Below are 23,895 nucleotides of genomic sequence, written 5' to 3' on the forward strand. Positions count from 1 at the left end.
TCCTGTGTGCGAGATTCGAAGTCGAAAAGAAGGCACTGAAAAATGAAATAAATACGGCAGCACAGGTCTGAATAGCCCCCCCCCCCCCCCCGTTTTATTTTCTCTGTGCCGGTTTTCTCATCATGCTAAGATGATGAGAAAACCGGCTGGGTCTCTACATTCCCATAGCTGACTTGTGTAAGTCCTGGCAAGGCGATGCACCAGACAACGGTAGATCCAAATTGTGAGCCATCAGCGAGAGCAAGCTGATGTTAGATAGCAAAGACGAGTGCCAGATTCGTATCGTGCACGTGATTCCACGTGGCAGCGTGTTGTAACAACAGTGAAATTCCAGTAGAAGCGACAGATGAAAAGATCTCGATGTGGACTGTGCAGTGTAGATAAATACTGTGAATTTCTTATTACATTGTTTAGATATTTGTGAATGGATGAAATTTAGATCCTCTCTGAAGGGAAGTGAACTTCATCATCATCAAATTCCTGCCATGTACCCTCAAGGGGTGTACAGGATATGACAGTACTACATGAAAAAATTACATCATTACTAACTTCCTATCTACAATTTTCCTCCAAATCAGTCTGTTACTTGTCAAGACTCCAACATTATCAGATCTTATATTTCTATCGTCTAAGGCACTTTGTACCGTTGAACTTTGATGACTTAATTTAGTCAGGGACACTCGAAAATCTCGTTGGACTATTTGTCTGAGAATCCTAGTATTGTGTGATTGCAGCAGTTATTGTAATGGAATTGATATTAGAACTTATATGATCTAAGAACCTGAATAATGTTTTGTGCCAAATATGCACCAGATAATATGTGATTAATGTAGTATTTGCTTAAATGATTCTGTAATGTAACAATGATTTATATATTTAAAGTGAGAGAGTTGTTGTGTGATATTCTAAACAATTTTTTATCTTAGTATTGCCATTAACATTGTGCTTTTCTTTGTAATCTTTAATTGTAAAATAAACATGTTTTCTAATTTATGCATGTGTGTTCTCAGCATGTTGACTGACTTCACCACTCATAAAAATATCAAACCTATGCATGAGGGGAATATCCAATTTAATGTTATTGGTGACACTTAATCTATGTGAACTTTTGCTAGGATAAGATATTTCTATCCTTAGACTGGCGCAGCAATTAATTAAACAAATTGCCTGAGTTAAAAAGGGGACATCTCACAGGAATGAAGTTAGTAGATGACCTTTGAGGCCCTGTAGAGTGAATAAAATAGATAAGTTATGGAAGGTGAAGACATAACAACATTGAAAACCATGTGACCATATCTGAGCACAATAGTCCAAGTGTGATTTGACCAGTGCTTTATATACAACCACTTCCTTATCCTTGCATACTCAAGTACTTCTTATTATAGCAGCACTACGATATGCAACCTTTGCAACCCTAGCAATGCCTCTAAACTTCAGTCTACTATCAACTATCACTCCCAAATCTCTAATCCTCTCCACTTCCTGCAGTACAGCACCATCGATCTAGTACACAGCCTTATATTTCTACACTCCAAAATACAACACCTTGCACTTATTGATATTAAAACTACAATCCCACTCTTTTATCCAAGTAAAAAGTCTATTCAAATCTTCCTAAAGGGATTCAGCATTAGCAGTGCTACTTATAATTCTTCCCAACTTTGCATCATCAGCAAATAACCGAAGATCCCCAGTTAGTCAGTCCACATGATATATCATCTACAAATAAGTTAAACAGCGGGGGCCCAAGAACAGAACCCTGGGGCATGCCACTGGTTACTCTTCTTTTTTGAGACACTGCTTCATCATACGCAACCTGCTGGTATCGTTCAGAGAGCCAGTCTATACTGTCTATTCCCATCCTCTGCAGCTTGTACACCAACTTATCAGGTAATCTATCAAATGGTTTTGCAAAGTCTAAGAATATCACTGTATATGATTCTCCCTTATCTACCTCACTTGTGACCTTATCATAAAATGCAAGTAAATTACTGAAACAGGACCTCCCCTTTACAAATCGACGCTGACCTTCATAAAAAATGCCATGTCCATCAACCTAATTCTGTATTCTGTTTGTTACCAATCTCTCCAACACCTTGACCACAACCGTAGTTATACAGACTGGCCTATAGCTGGAGACTTCTGTGTTGGAACCATGCTTGTGGAGTGATATTATTTTGCCAATTCTCCTAATACTTGCCTCTCTTCTATATATAAATTTCCCAGATAATTTATACCAGTATCAGGGCTGTCTCTATTGACGGTGCAATGCGTGCATTTGCACGGGTGGCAATTTTTTGGGGGGTGGCCAAAATGAAAGTGAATAAAATGAAGATGTGGAATAAATAATAAAAATAATACTGCATAAGATCGCAGTTTTTATAACAAGTTGACTAGTGACTTATTATGCCCATGATGCTGTTTCTATTTCCGACAATCCGTCGACCAATGATTCTTGCTTAATGCTCTTCGGTAATCGAAGCTATGTGAGTTATTCTTCCCTTACTCTCTTTCCCTTTCCCTCTCACATCTCCTCTCTATTTCTTGCATATGCAACAATGGAGTCTGCAATAAAACTGCATTTAAAAGTTCATTTTGCGGTATTATATTTCCATCTTGTGCTTGTTAACTTACTATGAATTGAATTTCCCACTATTAGCTGGTGTTAAATTCTGAATGAGAAGAATTATAATATAATAGTATCTCTATAAATTATACATAGTTTTGGTCATAAAATGTTAAAAAATATAAGATTTATAGATAAACTGACCATAGATTTTTAATTCGTACGGATGTTCATACAATATTGCCTATTATTTTTTTGCTAGTAACTGACTAACTTTTTCAAGGCTTGCACAGTACAAAAAAATTTATAAATGCAAAAAAAAGGTTTAAGAATACAAAAAATGTTAGTACCTGTTAGGTAGCTAAGGTAACACGTTTGCATGACATGTCTGTATGAATTGTGACTTTCTACTAAGTATCATGAACATGCATTACATGCAAACGTGTAATATGATTATTTGCGTACTGTAGTTCTGTTGAACTGAGGGAATTTATTAGATTTTGCCAAGTGTCGTTCAGTATGGCCCCTTGTAGTTGTTAGTTGTATTATTCATGCTAATTCTTAGTATTGTGTATGCATACTATAGGAACTTGGAATTTAATCCGATTATATGAATTACTGCCTAAGGCAAGACTTGTACTAGAAAACAAGTCATATACGAAGTAATTGAAATTTCCACTAGAGTTCTTCTCTTTGAGTAATGGCCATCGATACTGTAATCTACAGAACGTTTCAGTTGTTTTTGAGCGTGTATTAAGGAAAGTTGATTTTGCTCAGTGTTAGTGACTGTTACAGTGATAAGTTTTTTTTAGAGTTTTATGTAAATTAGTAGTTAGTACAGTGTTTCAGCCTCCATTAATTATTAAATAATACCATACTAATAATAATATTTTATTGTAGGGTTTAAAACAATTTTAATATTCAAATAGATTACAATGTCCAATAAAAGACAAAACTATCAGGTGCAGAATATTGCAAACGGAAACTGGAAAAAGAATGTGATATTCAAAAACATAGCGGGACTTTACTTAAATATTAAAAACTGAATCAGCAGATGTAGGGCAGGAGGAAATAAGTAAATGTACCAAAACCAATGATTCTGAGCTCATGGCAAGTACTTCTAACTCGGATCCCAGTAACATAGACATTGCAAAGAATCTCGAAAATGAGACTGATATGACAATTTCCAAATCTAGAGATTTAAGTGATGAACTTGATAGGTATACTGATCCAGCTAGATGGAATCCTTCTTTAAGCAATGCTGAAAGACTGGAAATCGTAAAAAAGGGCCAGAGAAACCAAACAGTGATTTCATTTTTCTGCGCAGCTCTAATGGTAGGAAATTTTCATTAAATTTTTACACCAGGTAACTAAGCAATGGAGAAAGAACATATTAATCGATCATGGTTAGTGTATTCAAAAGAAAAAGATTCTGAATTTTGTTTCTGCTGTGAGTTGTTTTCCTGTAATATAATGCCATTCACTACTGATGGGTATAATAATTGGGGTCATTTGTATGTACAGGGTGTTCGGGATAAATTTGACAGTTTCGTAAGGAAAAAGAAAATCTTCTTTGTATCTATTAAATTTAATGAATTGACAAAAAAACATTACAGGCAGAGTTAATTACAATACTATCAACAAGATTTACTCAAAATAACCACCATTAGCATCGATCACAGCTTCAATTCTGCTTCGGAACCTCGAACAAGCTGATGCTACAGTCTCCCTGGGAAGGGCCGCAAAAACTGTTTTAATTTTATCCATTAACTGGGCTTTTGTATTACTGGAAGTGCGATTGGTGTCTTTTTCAACTGCGCCCCATACAAAATAATCCATGGGGTTAAGGTCTGGGGAGTTTGGAGGCCAAACATTTGGACTGGTGAAGTCGTAGAAATTTTCAGACAACCATTTTTGACTTTTCCCAGAGGTGTGGCAAGGGGCCGAATCCTGCTGCCATACATACGGCCTACCATTGCCTACCCTTGTTATCCAGGGCTTGACTACAGTTAGCAACTCCACGAACAAAGCCCGAATTCCAATGCCAGGGTTCTTCAACACCTGTTCCTGCAGATTTGCGAGGAATTCTGCTGTACGAACGCAATCAGATCGTCTGCTAGGGATCTTTCTTCTTGCTACATCCTCGTAGTCACCATTGCAAGTCTCTAGTTCATGCCTGATTGTTTTTACTGTATTCAGGGAGCATTGGGCAGCAGTCGTAATATCCTTATTTTGATGGCGGGCACGAATCATCATGATACAAGTTATTCTCTTCCATGATTCAGGTGGGTTCCAGCTATCCATCCTTTCTGACATCTTGTATGTGAATGAAGAAGGGTCCAAACTTTTAAATGAAGAGAAGTGTGTGTTAATACATGTAACTTACGGAAAAATATAATTAATTATAAATATGTCAAATTTATCCCGAACACCCTGTATATCTTAATGAACACGAGAAATCTAAAAACCATTTGGAGTCCCATAAAAAGTGGATTGAATTTTCATCCAGGCTTAAATTAGAACAGACAATTGATTCAATGCAACAAAAGTTATTAAATTCAGAAATTCGGCACTGGAGGAGCATAATAGAATGCCTAATTGCTGTTGTCCAGTTCTTGGGCCAACAATGCTTACCATTTCGTGGAACATCTGATAATTTATATGACCCTAACAATGGAAATTTTTTACAGCTTGTTGAACTGATTGCCAGATTTGACAGTGCTATGTCTGAACATTTAATGAGAGTAGCTTGTGGTTCGGCCCAACATTATCTTGGGAAAAATATTCAAAATGAATTGATTGCTCTCCCCTCTGGAACCATAAAAAAACAAATAATTTCTATGATTGAGAAAGCTAAATATTACAGCATGGTTGCAGACTGTACTCCCGATGTAAGCCACATTGAACAATTAACACTAATTGTAAGATTTGTTAATATGGATCCAAATGATATCAACATTCATGAGCATTTTCTTGGTTTCATTCCTGTAGAAGCCACTACAGGCTCAGCGTTAACAGAATGTATCGTAAGAAAATTATCAGACATGAATATTCCAATCATAAACTTGCGTGGCCAGGGTTATGACAATGGATCAAACATGAAAGGAAAGCAACGACGCATTAGGGACTTGAACCTAAGAGCTTTTTTTGTATCCCTTGCTGTTCTCATTCTCTCAATTTTGTGGTCAATGATGCCGCAATGTCATCTAGAGAAGGGATTTCATTTTTTGAAATGGTTCAGAAATTGTATGTGTTTTTCTCAGCGTCAACGCTGCGTTAGGGAATCCTTAAGACGCACATTACAACCCTAACACCCAAGCCATTAAGTACGACTTGCTGAGAATCTAGAATCAACGCTATTCGTCCTTTAAGATACTATATTGAGGAGTTTTATTATGCACTGATAGAAATTGCTGATGATGAGTCAGTAGACAAAATGGCAAGACATGAAGCTGAAACCCTTGCTCTAAAACTTAGAGACTTTAAATTTTTATGTTGTCTGGTTATATGGTACTGTGTTTTAAATGAAATTAATGTTGCAAGTAAACTCTTGCAAAGCATAAAGATGGAATTGTCTAGTGCCATAACAACATTGGGTAATGTTCTCAGAAGTCTTAAGAATCTCAGAAATGATAAATCATTTCTAAATTTTCTTGTTGATGCTACAACATTTGCTGAGAAAGTTGAAGCTGATGCTGATTTGAAACCAACATTCGAAATTACCAGATTGTGTTAACAGAAAAAGCAACATGATTATGAAGCAAGAGATGAACCTATTTTAGATCCCGAAACAAAATTCAAAGTTGAGTTTTTCTTTTTTATTATTGATGTTGCAACTTAATTCTATTGAAGAAAGGTTCGAGCAATTGGAACATCAGCGTTCACATTTTTCATTTTGATATAACATCTCTAAATTAAAATCTGAGACGACAAATGAGCTCTTAGACAAATGTAAAAACCTAGAAGCCTTTTTAACACATGAAGAAAATAGACACATCGATCAATTGAGCTATGTGATGAACTGAAAGTAGTGTCCAAATTAGTACCAGAAAATATGCCGCCAATTGAAGTTCTTCATTTTATTGTTGAAAATAACTTTACTCCGAATGTCGCTGTCGCCTTAAGAATATTACTGACATTGCCTGTGACGGTTGCAAGTGGTGAGCGTAGTTTCTCAAAACTGAATCTTATTAGTTTACTTATGTTCAACAATGGCCGAAACTAGATTGGAAGGACTTGCCATGATTTCATTTGAACATGAAATCGGTCAGAAATTAGACTATGCAGTCCTAATTTCTGATTTTGCAAATATGAAAGCAAGAAAAGTGTATTTTTCAATAGATACTAAAAACAATATAAATTCAAATTAAAATAATGGGAAAATAGTGCTAAAACTATAACGGGTGCATTCTATAGTTAAGTGTAACTCAACATTTCACCGTTGTACAAGTGAAGATCATTCCATATATGTAAGTAATAAATGATACTACATTTCATTTAATTGTCAATTGATGAAGTCAATAGTTTATTTTATAAATATGCAGTATTTTAATGGATTGCATGGGGCGGCGAAAATTCTAGAGCCGGTCCTGACCAGTATGATATATACTGATAAAGTGCTCGTTCAATATAATTCCACTATATCCTTTGCAGCAGTTAGTCTGCTGCCATGACTATTATCCACCAACGTTAGGTTGCCATAATTATTCTTCCTCTTGCTTGCCATGTAGTGGAATAATTCCCTTGAGTTAACCTTGGCATGACCAGCCAATCTCCTCTCATACTGCACCTTTTTTTTGCTCGTCACCTTTCTAGCCTGCATCTTATAGTTTTCATGGATCTCATCACCACCAACTGTCTTGTACCTCCTCCATAACATTTTCTTTTCCAGCACAGCTTGTTTGATTTTGCTGTTCATCCATTTCACTCACACTCTATTTACTCGCTTAACCCTCGATATGTGGTCATACATTACTTTTGTCAGATACTGCCTTATGAGTTTCAATGCATTGTCAACATCTTTTCCACTCAGCTCATCTACCCAACGTACTGATGCTAATGGACTACAGAGATTCCTATAATCACCTGCTTTATACTTCTACATGTATCCATTTTTGGCAGTGACCTTTTCTTGTTTCATCACTTCCCAAACAAGTATCTCATGATCACTCTCATCAACTGGTGGCATTGTCAACACCTGATAAACAAATCCAAAACATTAAAGCCTCTGGTTGCTTCAATCACGTGCTGCTTAACATACTTATCTCTGAGAAATTCCACAAACTTGCTCTCCTGTTCCCATACACTATCTCCTATTAGTTGGGCATGTAAAAAGAAGGTGATCCTGGTGGAAGACTTTAATTACAGGAATATAGACTGGAAGTAAAGTCTTCCACCAGGATCACCTTCTTTTTACATGCCCAACTAATTTGCCTAAACATTTCACAATCAGTATTCTCTGCATTCCCTGACCTATAACAGCATCCTATCAGATATACTACCTGTTTCTGGTGAAATTCTCTTAAGCTCAATGCAAAACTCTACTTCAGGCAGATCATCTGTTATTCATTTTATTACCTACTATTACACCATGCATATTCACAGGTCATTGTGTTTGGAATTAATTAGACTGTAAGCATTCCAGTAAAATTTTTCTATCATCATCATCAAATTCCTGCCATGTACCCTCAAGGGGTGTACAGCATATGATAGTACTACATGAAAAATTTACATCATTACTAACTTCCACTCTACAATTTTCCTCCAAATCAGTCTGTTACTTGTCAAGACTCCAACATTATCTGATCTTATATTTCTGTTGTCTAAGGCACTTTGTACCGTACCAATCCACCTATATCTTGGTCTTCTTCTGGGTCGTTTTCCTGCCAACCTGGCAGAGAACACTTGTTTTGCTAATCTTTCCTCGACAATTCTGTTTAAGTGACCATACCACCTGAGATTAGCTCTGCAAATGCATTCTTGGATGCTGACAATGTCAAGTTCTTTCCTAATATCCTAGTTTTTAATATGATATTGCCATTGATGCCATCTGTTCACGCCTCTAATCTTTCTCAGGACTCTCATATCTGTGGGCTCTAGTCTTTGGCCATGTGTTTTACTTCTGACCCACTCTCAAATCCATAAGTTTAAATTGGTTTGAACATTGTCTTGTATACAGATAATTGAGTGTTCCGACTAATTTCTCTCTTATTCCATATGAATTTATTCAATTGACTTCCTACCATACCAGCTTTGTTGATTCTGTTGTCTATTTCCACATTTAACTTACCACCTTCACTAAAAATTGTGCCTAAGTAGCTGAAATGTTTTACTTGTTCCACAGGTTCTCTGTTCACGATGTAGTTTACATTTTCAACGATTCTGCTTATTTTCATTTTCTTTGTCTTTTTATTGCTGACCTTCATACCATATCTATTACAACAGTTATTCAATTTAGTCAGGGAATCTTGCAAACTTGTAGTGGATTTATTTAGAAGTATAACATCGTCTGCATAAAGCAAAGAGCTGACATTCACATCTCCAATTCTGATATCATGTTTAATACCACTTTCCTTCATAATGTGATCCATATAGATAATGAATAACAGAGGGGATAATGTACATCCTTGTCTCACACCATATTTAACATTAAACCATCTTCCTGTACTTCCTTCAATTCTAACTGCTCACTTACAACTGAAATAAAGACTAATTATTTCTTGATATAATGCCCCATTGACACCATATAACTGTAGCTTATTGAATACCTTCTCTTTTGACACCTTGTCATATTCCTTTTTCAGATCGACTAAACTTAAATACAGATCTTTGTTATATTTTGATGCTTTCTCAACTATTTGTCGTAAAGTGAAGATCTGATCCTGACAGCCTCTATTTGGCCTGAATCCAGCTTGTTCTTCACGAAGCTTTTCTTCCACAATTCTTCTCAAGTTTCTGAAGTAGTATACATGCATAAATCTTACCAGAAATACTCAGTTGCGAAATACCTCTGTAATTCTCACATTCAATTTTATTTCCCTTTTTATATATGGGTACTCTGAGAACTCTACTCCAATAATCGGGAATTTGTCCCTCTGTCCAGGCCTTCTGAACTATGCAGTGCAGCCACTGTAGGACTTTTATATCACCATACTGCAGCATTTCTGGTTGAATATCACCTACTTCTACTGTCTTCCACATTTTAAGCCTTTGATGGCTTTTTCTACTTCAAGTATGGATATGTATTCCTTACTGCCTGGTCAGTGTGTTTTATCACTGTGCTGTCAACACTGCTTATTTCATTTAGCAGTTTTTCAAAGTAATTACTCCATACTTCAAGGATAACTTTTTCTCCTGTTTTCATTGTCACCTTTATCATCTCTAACTTCTTTTACAGCACTCTTTCCTCCATTCCTAAGCTTCTTCAACAACCTCCAGAATATTTTGCCACCTTCTTGATATTTATTTTCTATATTCTTGCCAAAGTCCTCCCATGACTTTTGTTTAGCTAGTTTTACACACTGTTTAGCTTTCTTACATTTGTCTCTGTATTCTGTAAGAGTAAAAGCTGACTTATTTGCCAGGAACTTTTGATATGCTTTCTTCTTTTCTTTCACTGCCTCTTTAACATCCTGTGTCCACCATGGAGTTCTGATTTTTCTGTCCTTGCTGACTACCTCACCACATGTCTCTCTCTGGCTGAATCAATCAGGGTTTTCTTCAAGGCTTGCCACTGAATTTCCAAGGTTTGATTCCAGTTCTGAAACTCTTTCATTTTTTCTTCAATAATCTTTGTGTATTTTAGTCTACAATTCACATCTGAGAGCTTCTCAACTTTTATTCGCTTTAAACCTTTATTACATGTTATTCTTTTCAATATGAAATTCAATTTTATCCTTCTCAAGACTAAATAGGGATCACTTCCAATTTCAAATCCTCTTTACACTCTGGTGTCCTGCAACAGGGAGAAAACATCACTATCAACAATAACATGGTCAATGAGACTTTTCTTATTCCTTGCCTCTTCTCTCCATGTGAGTTTGTGCCATTTTTATGCTGGAAAATTGTGTTAGTATGTATGTCTGACAATCATTTTCTACTCTGCTATTTGGATTCCCAATAAATACCAACTTTTCCTTTTTCATTGTGTCAGTTGCTTTCTCTAAAACCTCAAAAAATTCCTGCACTTCTACTTTAGTAGAACCTTCTGTGGGACCATAGGCACAAATAAGTCTCATTGTTCAGTTCCCCATTCTCATATTTGCCCATATTACTCTACTTGAGACTGCCTGCCATTCAAGAAGATTAGCCTTGTATTTTGTGTTGAATACTATGGCTACTCCTTCTTTTCCTTGATTGTCATTTCCTGAATATAACATTTTGTATTTATTGTTCAGAAAGATCTCACCAGTTTTTGTCTTTTTTGTTTCAGTCACCCCTATTATGTCGATCTGGTACTTATCTAATTCCTCAGCTAGCTCCATTTCTTTGCCATTCAGTCTCCTTCTGTTGATAGTACCGATCTTTAACTCTGGTTATGTTGATTTGAGGTGTATTTTCTTTTCTAATGCCAGTTTAATTTGTAGTGCTGGTAAAAATGTATATAAAAAAAGTTCTTATTCTTTGAGGTGAAATTTTTTTTTATTAAAAAAATGGATTTTTGCAGCAGTCGCTACTAATATCAAGAATATATTCTGCATTGGCAGAGTGAATAGGTATTATTATTAACAGAAACTCTCTATTCAGTTAACAAATGAATTGTATGATGTGTCACTCATCCCTCAACATATTTATCATATTAACTTTTAGCTGAGTACTCACTTTGCTGGAGACATGTACATGAGACTTTTGCCCATACTTTGTATGGTTTTGCTCATAATGATTCTTCTTGCATTACCAGCCATGAAAGTCATCTGAAAATATACAGTAACACTATGGATTAGAAAAATTTCCCATAACAAATTACAAAATTATGAATAATTAACCAGGTTTGACTCATAGAGACCTTTTATTTATTAAAACTGAATGTTATTACTCTGATTGTTTCACTATCTTTATGGCTGACAGCATCTTCTGGAAGATATCTGACATAAACAGAAGATCTGACATCATACAGAAGATCAAATGTTTCCAACAGCTCTTATTTCTATAAATTGAAAAATACTGTATTAACAGTTTAATCATGTGCATCATTAAGCACACCATGCAAAGTCTGTATATTGTTGTGTAAACTATGTCATTGCTAGTATAACAGAGATCGTGAATATTAGATACGCTTATTAATGACTTCCAGATGTCATATAAGTCCTTAGTTTCTATTTAGTGTGCCTTGTGAGTGAATGACCTTGGAAGACTCCTTGAACAATCTGATGAAAGTACTCTTTTAAGTAAGGCACGGAAGATGCTTGTCAATCTACCATGTGATTGAGGATATGTGCTATAAGTTTACTTCTTTCTTTCTTCTCTGTTATTTGCAATGTTGCATGCATGTTCTTTTTTATGGTTTTCAAAATTTCTTCCAGTTTGTCCCCTCCGCCCTCCCTACACCTTTCCCCATAAAAAGGAATCTTGTATACCCCAGGATGTTTGTAGAGCAGAACACTGTATTTTTTTTTGGTGTGTGTGGGGGGGGGGATATAGGAAACTTTGTAAGTTGTTAACTGATTTGAAGACTGTTCTGACAATGGCTGGTTTTGATAATTGTGCTATTTTTCTTGATGTGTTGCTAACATATAGTAAGGAGATTATGCCTTTGTAATTGATTTCCAGGTTAACAAGGACATTTCAGAAAATAACAGTTTCTTTAGTAACTCCTCTGAGTAGTCATTTTGGAGGAATTGATGAAATAGTATTTGAATTTCTTTTCTTTTAATTTCATAATTCTTGAATATATTTAAGGTTCTGATAATACCCAATTTTTGTTGAGAGTGATGGAAAAAACTTGCTTCTAATGTTAAAAGTTGAGCTTTCAATACACTTAAGAATGGTGGAATTAAAAGAAAAGAGGAACTTTGAGGCTTTCACTGACATCTCACTCATAGCCTTGTTCTCCAATGGACTTGCTTTCCTCTTCCATTCAGGGTACTGCCTTTTCACCTATACTACTCAAAATACTTTATAAATCATGAATCCACCAAACTTTGGAATACTATTTCCTTCAAAACTTTTCCAAAATGCTTGATGCTGTGGGTGGATATGGAAGAGGGCAGTCCATAATGATTCCCTCTCTTCCTCCCCATTTATGGATTTGCTTCCTTTGCTCTCTCTCTCAAGACTTTGTTTCTGCCTCATGCATTTTTTTATGGATGCTGCTCCACTAAGCTGTCCACCACCAATCTGTAAGAAAACTCTTTTGATTAGAGAAGCCATGCTTTAAGTCATTTGTTATATAGACAATATTCTCAGAATTTGTAAATTGGTATATGATTTGTTATCAGCATGAATTATTATTTTTTATATGTTTTCAAATAATGCTTTACGAGGTTGACAATTTCAACCATTGAAGAAGAACAAGAAGCAAAATAAAATTATATGTGTGTGTGTGTCAAATTCAATTTAAGTCAAAGTTAAGTGAAAGCATTATGAACGGACAATAGATGGACCAGAAAAGTAACAAAATGGATACCAACCAGAAAGAGAAGACAAGAACACCGAAAAACAAGATAGGGAGATGAAATAGAAAAACTGCCTGGAAAGAGATGGATGGCAGAAGCAAAAGACCGGGAAAATTGGAAGATCATGGGGGAGGCCTTCATTTAGCAGTGGATCGAAAATGGCTGAGAAAGAAGAATTATAAATTAAAAAATAAAATCATAATTAATTATAATTATAGATGCGTTACTGGTTGAGTGGGCCTCCCACGATGAGTCTGTTGACTCCATGGAGGTTACCAAAATAATAACAATAATACTAATTAAGTCTAGAAAAAATTGAATGAAATTGATAATTGAAGGGTTATGCAAAATTTATAAGAAATTTTTTTCAACTATACCTGTGGGTGGCTTAGGTTGTCCTAAATTGTCAGCTGGCTAAGAAATTAGCAGCTACACTCAATGAATTGGTGAGTCTTTCTCCTACCAACATTAAAGAACACCTCATCAACCTAAATAAAAACATCACTTTTGACACAGGTGTCACTAAAGGTTCCAAGCCAGATATCTGGGAGGAGACATCTACATAGCCTATAAGAATGTGGAGAACTGACTTGAGCTTCTGACCTAATGTCCATTTCTCACCTTCACATGCTATGGTGCACCTTATGAGTAGTCATCAACTTGATACTAAATAAATGAGGATGTGCTGGCAATTTGGAAAGCTGAGCCAACCAAATTGTATTCTATATTGGCATAATCTGGCCGGGTGGTAATGTATCCATCCTCTAGCGAATAGGCTGCAGGTTCAAATCTGCCTTTGACCTGAATGTTTGTAATTGTCTTACTAATTCTGTGTGAAAAGCAAGTTGCATCCCTGCCATGTTGTCTTCTTCTAGCAGAGACTTAACTTGTAAAACCCAATGAAGTATGGGAGTGACCATACTGCATTCAAGAGATGGCACTGTAAATATAGAAGTGCTGGCTTAAACTAGAAAGAAACGTGTTGGTACAACATGATAAAATTTCATGTTGCCCTGTTTAACAAGGCTCCACTGTTTTTGACAGAAAACTGATGCCAACATTGTGGCTGTTCTAGTAGCTAACTTTTTAATGTTGGAAAAACTGATGATAGGTATCATCAACAGGAAAAAAATGTGGCCATAACTGGTGTTACTGAGATAAAGATGACTAAAACGTGAGAACCTGCTAAATAATAAATACTGAATGTCATATTCAGGCAGTAATGAATAAGGAAAGGAAAGAGTGATAGGATTCAACACAAAACATGAAGATGAACTTTTTGATTTGAAAAACATGATCGAAGTCAGCTTAAGATCCAAGAAGATTGCTTCTTCTTGGATCTTACAGCTGTTGTCTTCTTTGGTGGTTTTTCTTGAAAGCCATCTATCATTGATTGGCAAACATAAAATAATTGATCTTCTGTACTGTGTTGAGATCTGTATGCAGTTTGGTAGAAGTTAATCTTGTTATTTTCTAAGAGCCAATTCATAAGTCTAGTATATATAATTGTTTCGTTTAGTTTACAGAGAGTACTAATCAAAACTATTAGTCTGTAGTTTTTACAGTCACTAGGGTTTTTGTTAGGTTTTAGTAAGGGTATAATGACTGATGTTTTCCAGATTTTTGGCAGTTTACCTGTATTCCAGGAAGTGTGGTCCTATTGATAATGAATAACAAAGGAGATAATATACATCCTTGTCTGATACCAGATTTAACATTAAGCCATCTTCCTGTTGTACTTCCTTCAGTTCTAACTGCTGACTTACAACTCAAATAAAGACTAAGTATTGCTTGATATAATACCCCATTGACACCATACTACTTTAGTGTTTTGAATAACTTTTCTCTTTGCACCTTGTGATATTCCTTTCCAGATCTACAAAACTTAAATACAGATCTTTGTTATATTCCCATTATTTCTCAGCTCTTTGTCATAAAGTGAAGGTCTGATCCCAACAGCCTCTATTTGGCCTGAATCTAGATTATTCTTCACCAAGCTTCCCTTCTACAATCCTTCTCAAGTGTTCTTGCATAAATCTTACCAGGAACACTCGGTAGGGAAATACCTTTGTAATTTTCACATTCCGTTTTATTTCTCTTTTTTCTGTATGGGTACTATAAGAGCTGTACTCCAATCATCTGGAATTCGTCTCTCTGTCCAGGCCTTCTGAACTTCTGAACTATGCAGTGCAGCCACTGGAAGACTTTATTACCTCTATACTTGAGCATTTCTGGTTGAATATCATCTACTCTTTCTGCCTTTCCACATTTCAGGCTTTTGATGGCTTTATGACCACCTTCCTGGTATTTATTTTCTGTGTTTATGCCTTAGAAAATAAATACCTTCTGGTATTTATTTACTGTGTTTTGTTTTAGCTAGTTATACACATGTTTAGCTGACTTATTCGCCAAGAACTTTTGATATGCTTTCTTCTTTAACTTCCTGTGTCCAACTCTGCCTTTCTAAAAAAAAAAAAAAAAAAAAAAAAAAAAAAAAAATAGACTTCTCATTTATTAAAATCTTCCTTCCAAAGTATGCTGTTTTAATATACCAAGAACATTTACAGGTAGGCTTGTTTAACCATGTGACACTCCAGCCAATATGAAATTCTTTTGTGTTGTACCATCATTTTATATATTGGGGTTTAAGCCAATAAAAGTGCAATTTGGTTGGCTAAGTCCCAAATTGCCACCCCATCCTTGTTTGTTCGGTATCTAGGTTGATTCCTACCAGGGGGCACACCAAGAAAAGGTGAGGATTGGATATTAGGTCAGAAGCTCCGGTCTGTTCTCTGCATTCATTTAAAGGCAATGTGGAGGTCTCCTCTCAGTTAAGCATCCCACATAGTCTTTATTTGTGTTGTCAGCAGTTAGAGTTGATGAAGGTACAGAAAAATGGTTTAATGTTAAGTCAGATATGCAACAAGATTGTACATTATCTCTGCTGTTATTCATCATCTATATGGATCATATTAAGAAGGAAAGTGATATTAAACCTGATATCAAAATTGGAAATGTTAATCTTATCTCTTTACTTATGCAGATGCTGTTATACTTCTGAATAAATCCAGTACAAGTCTGCAAGATTCCCTGGCTAAATTGAATAACTGTTGTAATAAATTTAGTATGGAAATCAGCAATAAAAAGACAAAGACAATGAAAAAAGGCAGAAACAGTGAAAACATCAACTGTATCCTGTATGGTGAACCTATAGTACAAGTAAAACATTTCAGATACTTAGGCACAATTTTTAGTGAAGATGGTAAATTGAATATGGAAATAGACAACAAATTTAGTAAAACTGGTATATGGTAGAAAGTCAGCTGAATAAATTTATATGGAACAAGAAAGAAATTAGCGAAAACACTAAATTAGCTGTATACAAGACAGTTTTAAACCAATTTCAACTTATGAATCTGAGAGCTGGGTTAGAAGTAAAACACTTGACCAAAGACTAGAGACCACAGATATGAGAGTCCTGAGAAAGATTAGAGGCGTGAACAGGTGGCATCAATGGCAATATCATATTAAAAACGAGGATATTAGGAAAGAACTTGACATTGTCAGCATCCAGGAATGCATCAGCAGAGCTAATCTTAGGTGTTGTGGTCACTTAAACAGAATGGGCGAGGAAAGATTAGCAAAACAAGTGTTCTCTGCCAGGTTGGCAGGAAAACGACCCAGAGGAAGACCAAGATATAGGTGAATTGATACAGTAAAAAGTGCCTTAAAAGACAGAAATATACAATCTGATAATATTGGAATCTTGTCAGATAACAAGTTAATTTGGAGGAAAATTTTGATTGGAAGTTAATAATGGTGTAACTTTTTCAAGTAGTACTATCATAATTGTCCTGTTCACCTCCTCTGAGGGTACTCAGGACATTGATGGTGATGATGATGATGATCCTATATTCTCAAATTAATGCAACATTCTTCAATGTATCCTGTCAAAAGCCTTATCAAAGTCTAAAAGTATCATGGTGTACCCATTCAACTTGTCTAACTCAGTAGTAACTTTATTATAAAATATGATCAAGTAGCTCAAACATGACTTATTCTTAAAACATGACGTATTCTGTTTTCAGTGCAAAGTATAGATTCTCTGTCAGTCTATTTCTAGTTTAAGAGCTGATGATGATTGATAAAAGGTAACTCATTTATATATTTTTAATTTCTACCTGAAAAGGAAATATAGGGTGATTCAAAATTATTGTCAGGGTTTCTGTGGCCTATAATTTTCAAATCGATAACAACAAAACAAAACTGCTTACAGAATATGAAAGTATAACTCAAAAAGTTTTATTTGGCAATGTTCTACTCACTGTATTGATGTCTGGGAGATAATATTGACATCATGCTTCAAAATGGCGACTGTTCAAGAGAAAGCAATATGCTTACTTTGGTTTTTCAAAACAAAGTTCGTTATAACGTCATGAATGGTATAAAGCACAGGCCAGAAGGGTAACGAGTGTGGTAAGAAAAGCAAAAATGGATTATGAAAGAACATTGGCCATGCAGGCTAAAGAGAATCCTAAACAGTTTTTTAGATATGTAGCAAGTAAAAGGAAAAATGTACATGGCAGAATGATTTTAAAGAATGCCAATGGTAGGGAGGTAACTGAATCAGTTGATATAGTTGAGTACTGGGTGAGCACTTTACACGAATATATCATCCAGATGGTGACATTGCAGAAACAAATGTACCAGTAGCTTATACGGGATTTGTGGGGAATGAAGTGGAGGTGAGTAGTCTATTGCATAACCTCAATGTCAATACATCTGTGGGATTGGATGGTATACCAGCTCGTGTCGTACGAGAAGCAGCTAAAGAATTATCAGAACCCTTAACCATTTTGTTTAATTTGAGTCTCGGGTCTGGGTTAGTCCCGATGGGGTGGAAAGAGGGGAAAATAGTTCCACTGCATAAAGGTGGTTCCAAGACTGCTGTTGTAAATTACCGACCGATTAGTATATCAGGAATCATTGTCAAAGTCTTAGAGAAATTAGTGAAGAAAAGAATACAGGATTGGATAGATGAAAATGGGATATTGTATGGGGGACAACATGGTTTTGTGAAGGTTAAATCATGCCTCAGTAACTTGCTCACGTTTTATAACACAGTGACAGCTGAACTGGATAGGGGTAATGGGTTTACAGTGATACTACTGACCTTGCCAAGGCCTTTGACAGGATACCACATGGAACCCTAATCAGTGAACTGGAGCAGATGGGGATAGATATAGGGTTGGTGAAATGGATAGGAGGGTAGTTGAAGGAGAGATACCAGAGAGTGGTTTATTCAGGAGTCTAAAAGATGGCTTGTGACTAGTGGTGTGCCGCAGGGTTCTGTTCTTGCAACACTGGTTTTCAATTTGTTCATCAATGATATAGGAAAGGATTTGAGAGGAAGTGTTCACTTGTTTGCTGATGATGCAAAGTTAGGTAGAGCAATTGTGAGTGCACAGGATGTCAAAATTTTACAGGATGATTTGGATAGTTTGGAGGACTGGGCTAGGAAAAATGGATGTCAATTTAATGTGGCAAAGTGTAAGGTTATGCACTTTGGGGGTGAAAAGAATAGCAGCAGTATATCACATTGGTGGAAGAACTGTGCTCCAGGAGATTGATGAGGCCAGGGATTTGGGAGTGTTGGTGGATAGGGAATTGAAGTTTAGGGGGCACATTGCAAAAGTGACTAAATCAGCTCATCAAATCACTTGACTTCTGAAAAATACTTTAACATGCAGAGACAAACAAGTTGTTGTTCCTCTGTATCGAGGAACAGAGGAACAACCCCTTGATAAGAACGCCTTGAACAACGCCTTGATAAGACCCCATCTGGACTACTGTGCCCAGTTATGGGCACCAGGGTTTCTTCGTGATGGGGAGGAAGTGGAGAGGATCCAGAGACGAGTGACCAAGATGATAGCAGGTGTGTGGAATGAACCTTATGAGAATAGGTTGAAGATTTGTGGGTTGCAGAAATTGGTCGATAGGTGAAGGAGGGGTGATATGATTGAGACATTCAAATTACTATAGGGTTTCTATAAGATTGATCCAGAAGATATTTTTGAAAATTTGACTGGTGGTGGGAGGACTAATGCATGGAAGCTGGGCAAGAGCGTGGTTGACAAGGGTGTCAGAGCTAGGTTTTTTTACTTGGAGAGTGGTGAATGAGTGGAATAAGCTTCCAGAGTCTGTTGTGGGTGCTACAACCGTAAATGAGTTCAAGGCAAGGTATGATAGATACTGTGTCAATGTCGAATAATTGTTCTTGATATGATGTTAGGGCCTCCCTCGATGAGTTTGTCGACTCCTTGGAGTTGCCCGGAACAATAATAATAATAATAACAATGCATCGTTATTATAGAACTCAGTATAGAAAACATCCATCTTCAGATAATGCTTCAGCATCAAAAAGGAGCCAGAAGAGATGGATATTTAATGATGAAGCGTTTTTGTGTATCATGGAGGGTAAATCTTCATAACCGCATGGTTATGAAGATCGTATCTTCATAACCGCAATGGAGATCGGAAAACTCATGCCATTCAAGCATTCGAAAGAGATAATCCAAAGGTGACTGTCTGGTGTGCTTTGTCATGTCTGGAAGGTTTGAGGCCCTTTTTTTTTTTGCAGAAGAAACAGTGACAGCAGTTGAACTATTTGGACATGCTACAGCTGTATCTGTTACCCCAGTTTTAAGATCATCAGCTAAATATGTGGTGCTCCATCTTGCTGGAGCACCACACATTGGGCCCCCGTTGTCTGAGAATTTCTCGAAATGCATTTTCCTGGGTGCTGGGTTGGCTGTAGTGGATCGATTCCGTGGCCTATGCACTCACCTGGTATTATGCCACTAGATTTTTCCCTGTGGGGATATGTGAAGGACATTGTTTACCAGACCCCCTGTGATGATCTGAAGACCAGAATTGTTGCTGCGATAGAAACAGTTACATTGCAAATGACAGAGAACACTTGGAGGGAAATTGATTATTGCTTAGACATCTTATGTGCCATGAAAGGCGGCACATTGAAGTTGTTTAGCATTCTACAGTATTTATTCTATAGGTAATAAAACTTTTTCACTTACACTTCCATATTCTGTAAGCAGTTTTATTTTGTTGTTTCTGGTTTGAAAATTATAGGACATGGAAACCCCACCAATAATTTAGATCACCTTTATTCTTCTTGAGATAGCTGGTCAAAATATTCTTCTAGTGGCACCTAAGTTTTAAACACTCTAGAAATTTTTTTTTTCTGCTGAAGTGAAGCCTTTTGGTTCTCTTTTTTTTCAGTCTCTCTAGAAATGTTGGCTGAACAGATGTCCATATCACCTTGACTGAGTATGAGCTGCTTTGGTAAAGTCTGGTATCTGTAGCAACCAAGTCCCTCTCTGTTAGTCCCTCAGTTTCACATATTCTCAGTTTCTTTCTATTCTACATTAGGAAATAACTAACTCATTTCTGTAATCTAGTAGTTGTAAGTAGTTACCATATAGTCACATTTTCATATCTCTTAACTTTTTCGCGAATCTAAGAAATGTTGTGTACCTTTGTTTTTGTCATTTTATTGAATTTCCCCCTTACTTCAAGTTTGGACATGGATGATACTCCCCCCCCCCCTTCCCCCACAAAATCACTTTTGTATAAGGCTTTTATATTCAGTTGCATTAATACATTTGCATGCTTGGAGGGATAAAATAATTTAGCAAATTAATTTTAACATTATTATAAAGTTTTCTTTGACTTTTTCCTCCCCAAATCATTATTTTTTATTACAAAAATTAAGTGGATATATGAAATAATTCTCGATTTAATATCATTATTTTTTATTTTGTAGGTGAAATGGGTTTAGATAGGATTATGAAGTTGTCTACTGATGAACATCTAATTCAGGCTGGAGAGATGACTCCTTTTGGTACAGTCTTACCATCAAGTGAAACACAGAAACAACAAAGGAAAAGATGCATTCAGGTATCAAGTCAGCTTACAGAATTTGAAAAATTTTTGCTTAGTAAATCAGATTACAAAAAAAGAAAAGCTCCACTGATTAAAATTTCCCCAAAAAAGACTTTGCTTTCAAATTCATCATATTCAACAAAATCAAAAGAGGCATTAGGAAATCAGTTGGCTATCTCAAATGCAAACACAGAACCAAATTTAAAGGGACCTGTTGTTAATCATGTATATGAATCACGGCCTTCTACATCTGGTACTTTGATTCCAAATGTTGCAACAAAGAAATGTAAAAGGCCTTTTCTTGGAACAAAAACTGTCAAAAGATATAAGATACACAAAAAAGTATGCAATCAATTAAATGAGCATTATAGAAGTGATTCAGAACTAAGTGATTTTGAAAGTGATATTGGTGGTGATGACGATAATGAACAAAAAGTTGCAGTGACTGAAAGCTGTGATGAATACTTACCTGAAGATGATGATCGGGATGAAAATAATGAAGATCAGCTGCTAAGGGGTAGGTTTTTTTTGCTTTTAAAATTTTAAATTTTCAGTTGTGTTCCCCTCCCCCCCTCCCTCTGTGATACTGTCTGTAATTTAAGATTTTTATAATGCAAGAATTCATCATTTTTATTAATGAAATTATTTTTTTTGTATATCTTGAAAAAAAAAAGAATCTGTGTATGAGTAATCAAAGTAATTCTGTTAACCAACAAATATTTGTCATCTGTAAACATGGACATTTGAAGAGATGAAAGAAGCCTTAGAGCAGTATTTCCCAGTGTGGGAGTCATAGGAGGCCTCTCCTATATATGGCTGTGACACTATCAAAACCTTGTGCTGTTGAAGAATGATTTCAAAAAGTGATGCAACATTAATTTTAATCTTGATTAAATGATAAGCTAATATATACATATATATATATATATATATACTGTGTGTGTGTAAAAAGTGGGGTGCTTAAGGGACATACTGACCAAGGCTTCTGACCTATGTCCAATCCTCACCTTCTCATGGTGCACCCTGTTGGGTATATACCTAGATACTGAACGAACAAGGATGGGCTGGCAATTTGGGATTTAGCCGACCAAATTGTATTCTTATTGGCTTAAACCAATATACAAAACGATGGTACAACATGACAAAATTTCATGCCAGCTGGGGCGGTGCCCGGTTAAACAAGGCCCTTGTTGTTTTCGCCAGGGAACCAGAGTGAAAAGCGAAAATTCAGCTACTGGAACGAATCTGAAAGCACACCCCAACTCAACATCACCAGACTTGAAGATCGGTACTATCAACATAAGAAGCCTGAATGCAAAGAAATGGAGTTAGCTGAGGAATTAGATAAGTACCAGATCGACATAATAGTTGACTGAAACAAAAAAGACAAAAACTGGTGAGATCTTTCTGAGCAATAAATGCAAAATGTTATATTCAGGAAATGACAATCAAGGAAAAGAAGGAGTGGCCATAGTATTCAACACAAAATACGAGGCTAATCTTCTTGAATGGCAGGCAGTCTCAAGTAAAGTGATGTGGGCAAATATGAGAATGGGGAACCGGACAATGAGACTTATTTGTGCTTATGGTCCCACAGAAGGTTCTACTAAGGTAGAAGTGGAGAAATTTTTTGATGCTTTAGAAAAAGCAGCTGACACAATGAAAAAGGAAAAGTTGGTCTTTGTTGGGGATCTAAATATCAGAGTAGAAAATGATTGCCAGACATACAAAACTATTTTGGGAAATTTTGGAGAAAAGAGCAAACTAATAATAATGGCAAATACCTGTTGGATTTCTGCTCAAGACATGGACTGGTTATTAAAATATAAAATATAAAAATGTGCACAAATTCACATGGAGAGAAGAGGCAAGGAATAAGAAAAGTTTATTGACTATGTTATTGTTGATAGTGATGTTTTCTCCCTGGTGCAGGACACCAGAGTGTACAGAGGAGTTGAAATTGGAAGTGATCACTATTTAGTCTTGAGCAGGATAAAATTGAATTTCATATTGAAAAGAATAACATGTAAGAAAGATTTAAAGCAAATAATAGTTGACCAGCTCTCAGATGTGAACTGTAGACTAAAATACACAAAGATTATTGAATAAAAAATAACAGTTTGAGAACAGAAACAAACCTTGGAGATTCATTGACAAGCCTTGAAGAAAATGCTGATTGATTCAGCCAGAGAGGCATGTGATGAGGTTGTCTGTAAGGATAGAAAAATCAGAACTCCATGATGGACACAGGAAGATAAAGAGGCAGTGAAGGAAAAGAAGAAATCATATCAAAAGTTCCTGGTAAATAAGTCAGCTTTTGCTCTTAGAGAATACAGACACAAATGTAAGAAAGCGAAACACTGTGTAAAACTAGCTAAACAAAAGTCATGGGAGAACTTTTGCAAGAACATAGAAAATAAATATCAAGAAGTGGTAAGATATTCTGGAGGTTGTTGAAGAAGCTCAGAAATGGAGTAAAGAGTGCTGTAAAAGGAATTACAGCTGATAAAGGTGATATGAAAACTGGAGAAAAAGATATCCTTGAAGTATGGAGTAATTACTTTGAAAAATTGCTAAATGAAACCAGTAGTTATAGCACAGTAGTAAAAAACACTCAACAGGCATACAGTCAGGAATACATATCCATACTTGAAGTAGAAAAAAACCATCAAAGGCTTGAAATGTGGAAAGGCAGCTGGAGTAGATGATATTCGACCAGAAATGCTGAAGTATGGTAGTATAAAAGTCCTACAG

At 36.0% G+C, this 23,895-nt stretch overlaps 1 protein-coding gene across 1 annotated transcript in view; it reads left to right on the plus strand.

Moving 5' to 3' along the window:
* Positions 1-23,895, plus strand: part of LOC150102928 (DNA excision repair protein ERCC-6-like) — a 282,232-nt gene that overhangs the window by 24,982 nt on the left and 233,355 nt on the right. Inside the window, exon 4 of the mRNA XM_090397999.1 lies at positions 21,023-21,658. Coding sequence (XP_090254125.1) covers positions 21,023-21,658 — 636 coding nt within the window. The remainder of the gene's footprint in view (positions 1-21,022; positions 21,659-23,895) is intronic.

The sequence above is a fragment of the Typopeltis vanoorti genome, chromosome 9 (assembly GCF_054136105.1).
Source record: "Typopeltis vanoorti isolate ZY-2024b chromosome 9, IOZ_Tvanoo_1.0, whole genome shotgun sequence".
Lineage (NCBI taxonomy): Eukaryota > Metazoa > Arthropoda > Arachnida > Uropygi > Thelyphonidae > Typopeltis > Typopeltis vanoorti.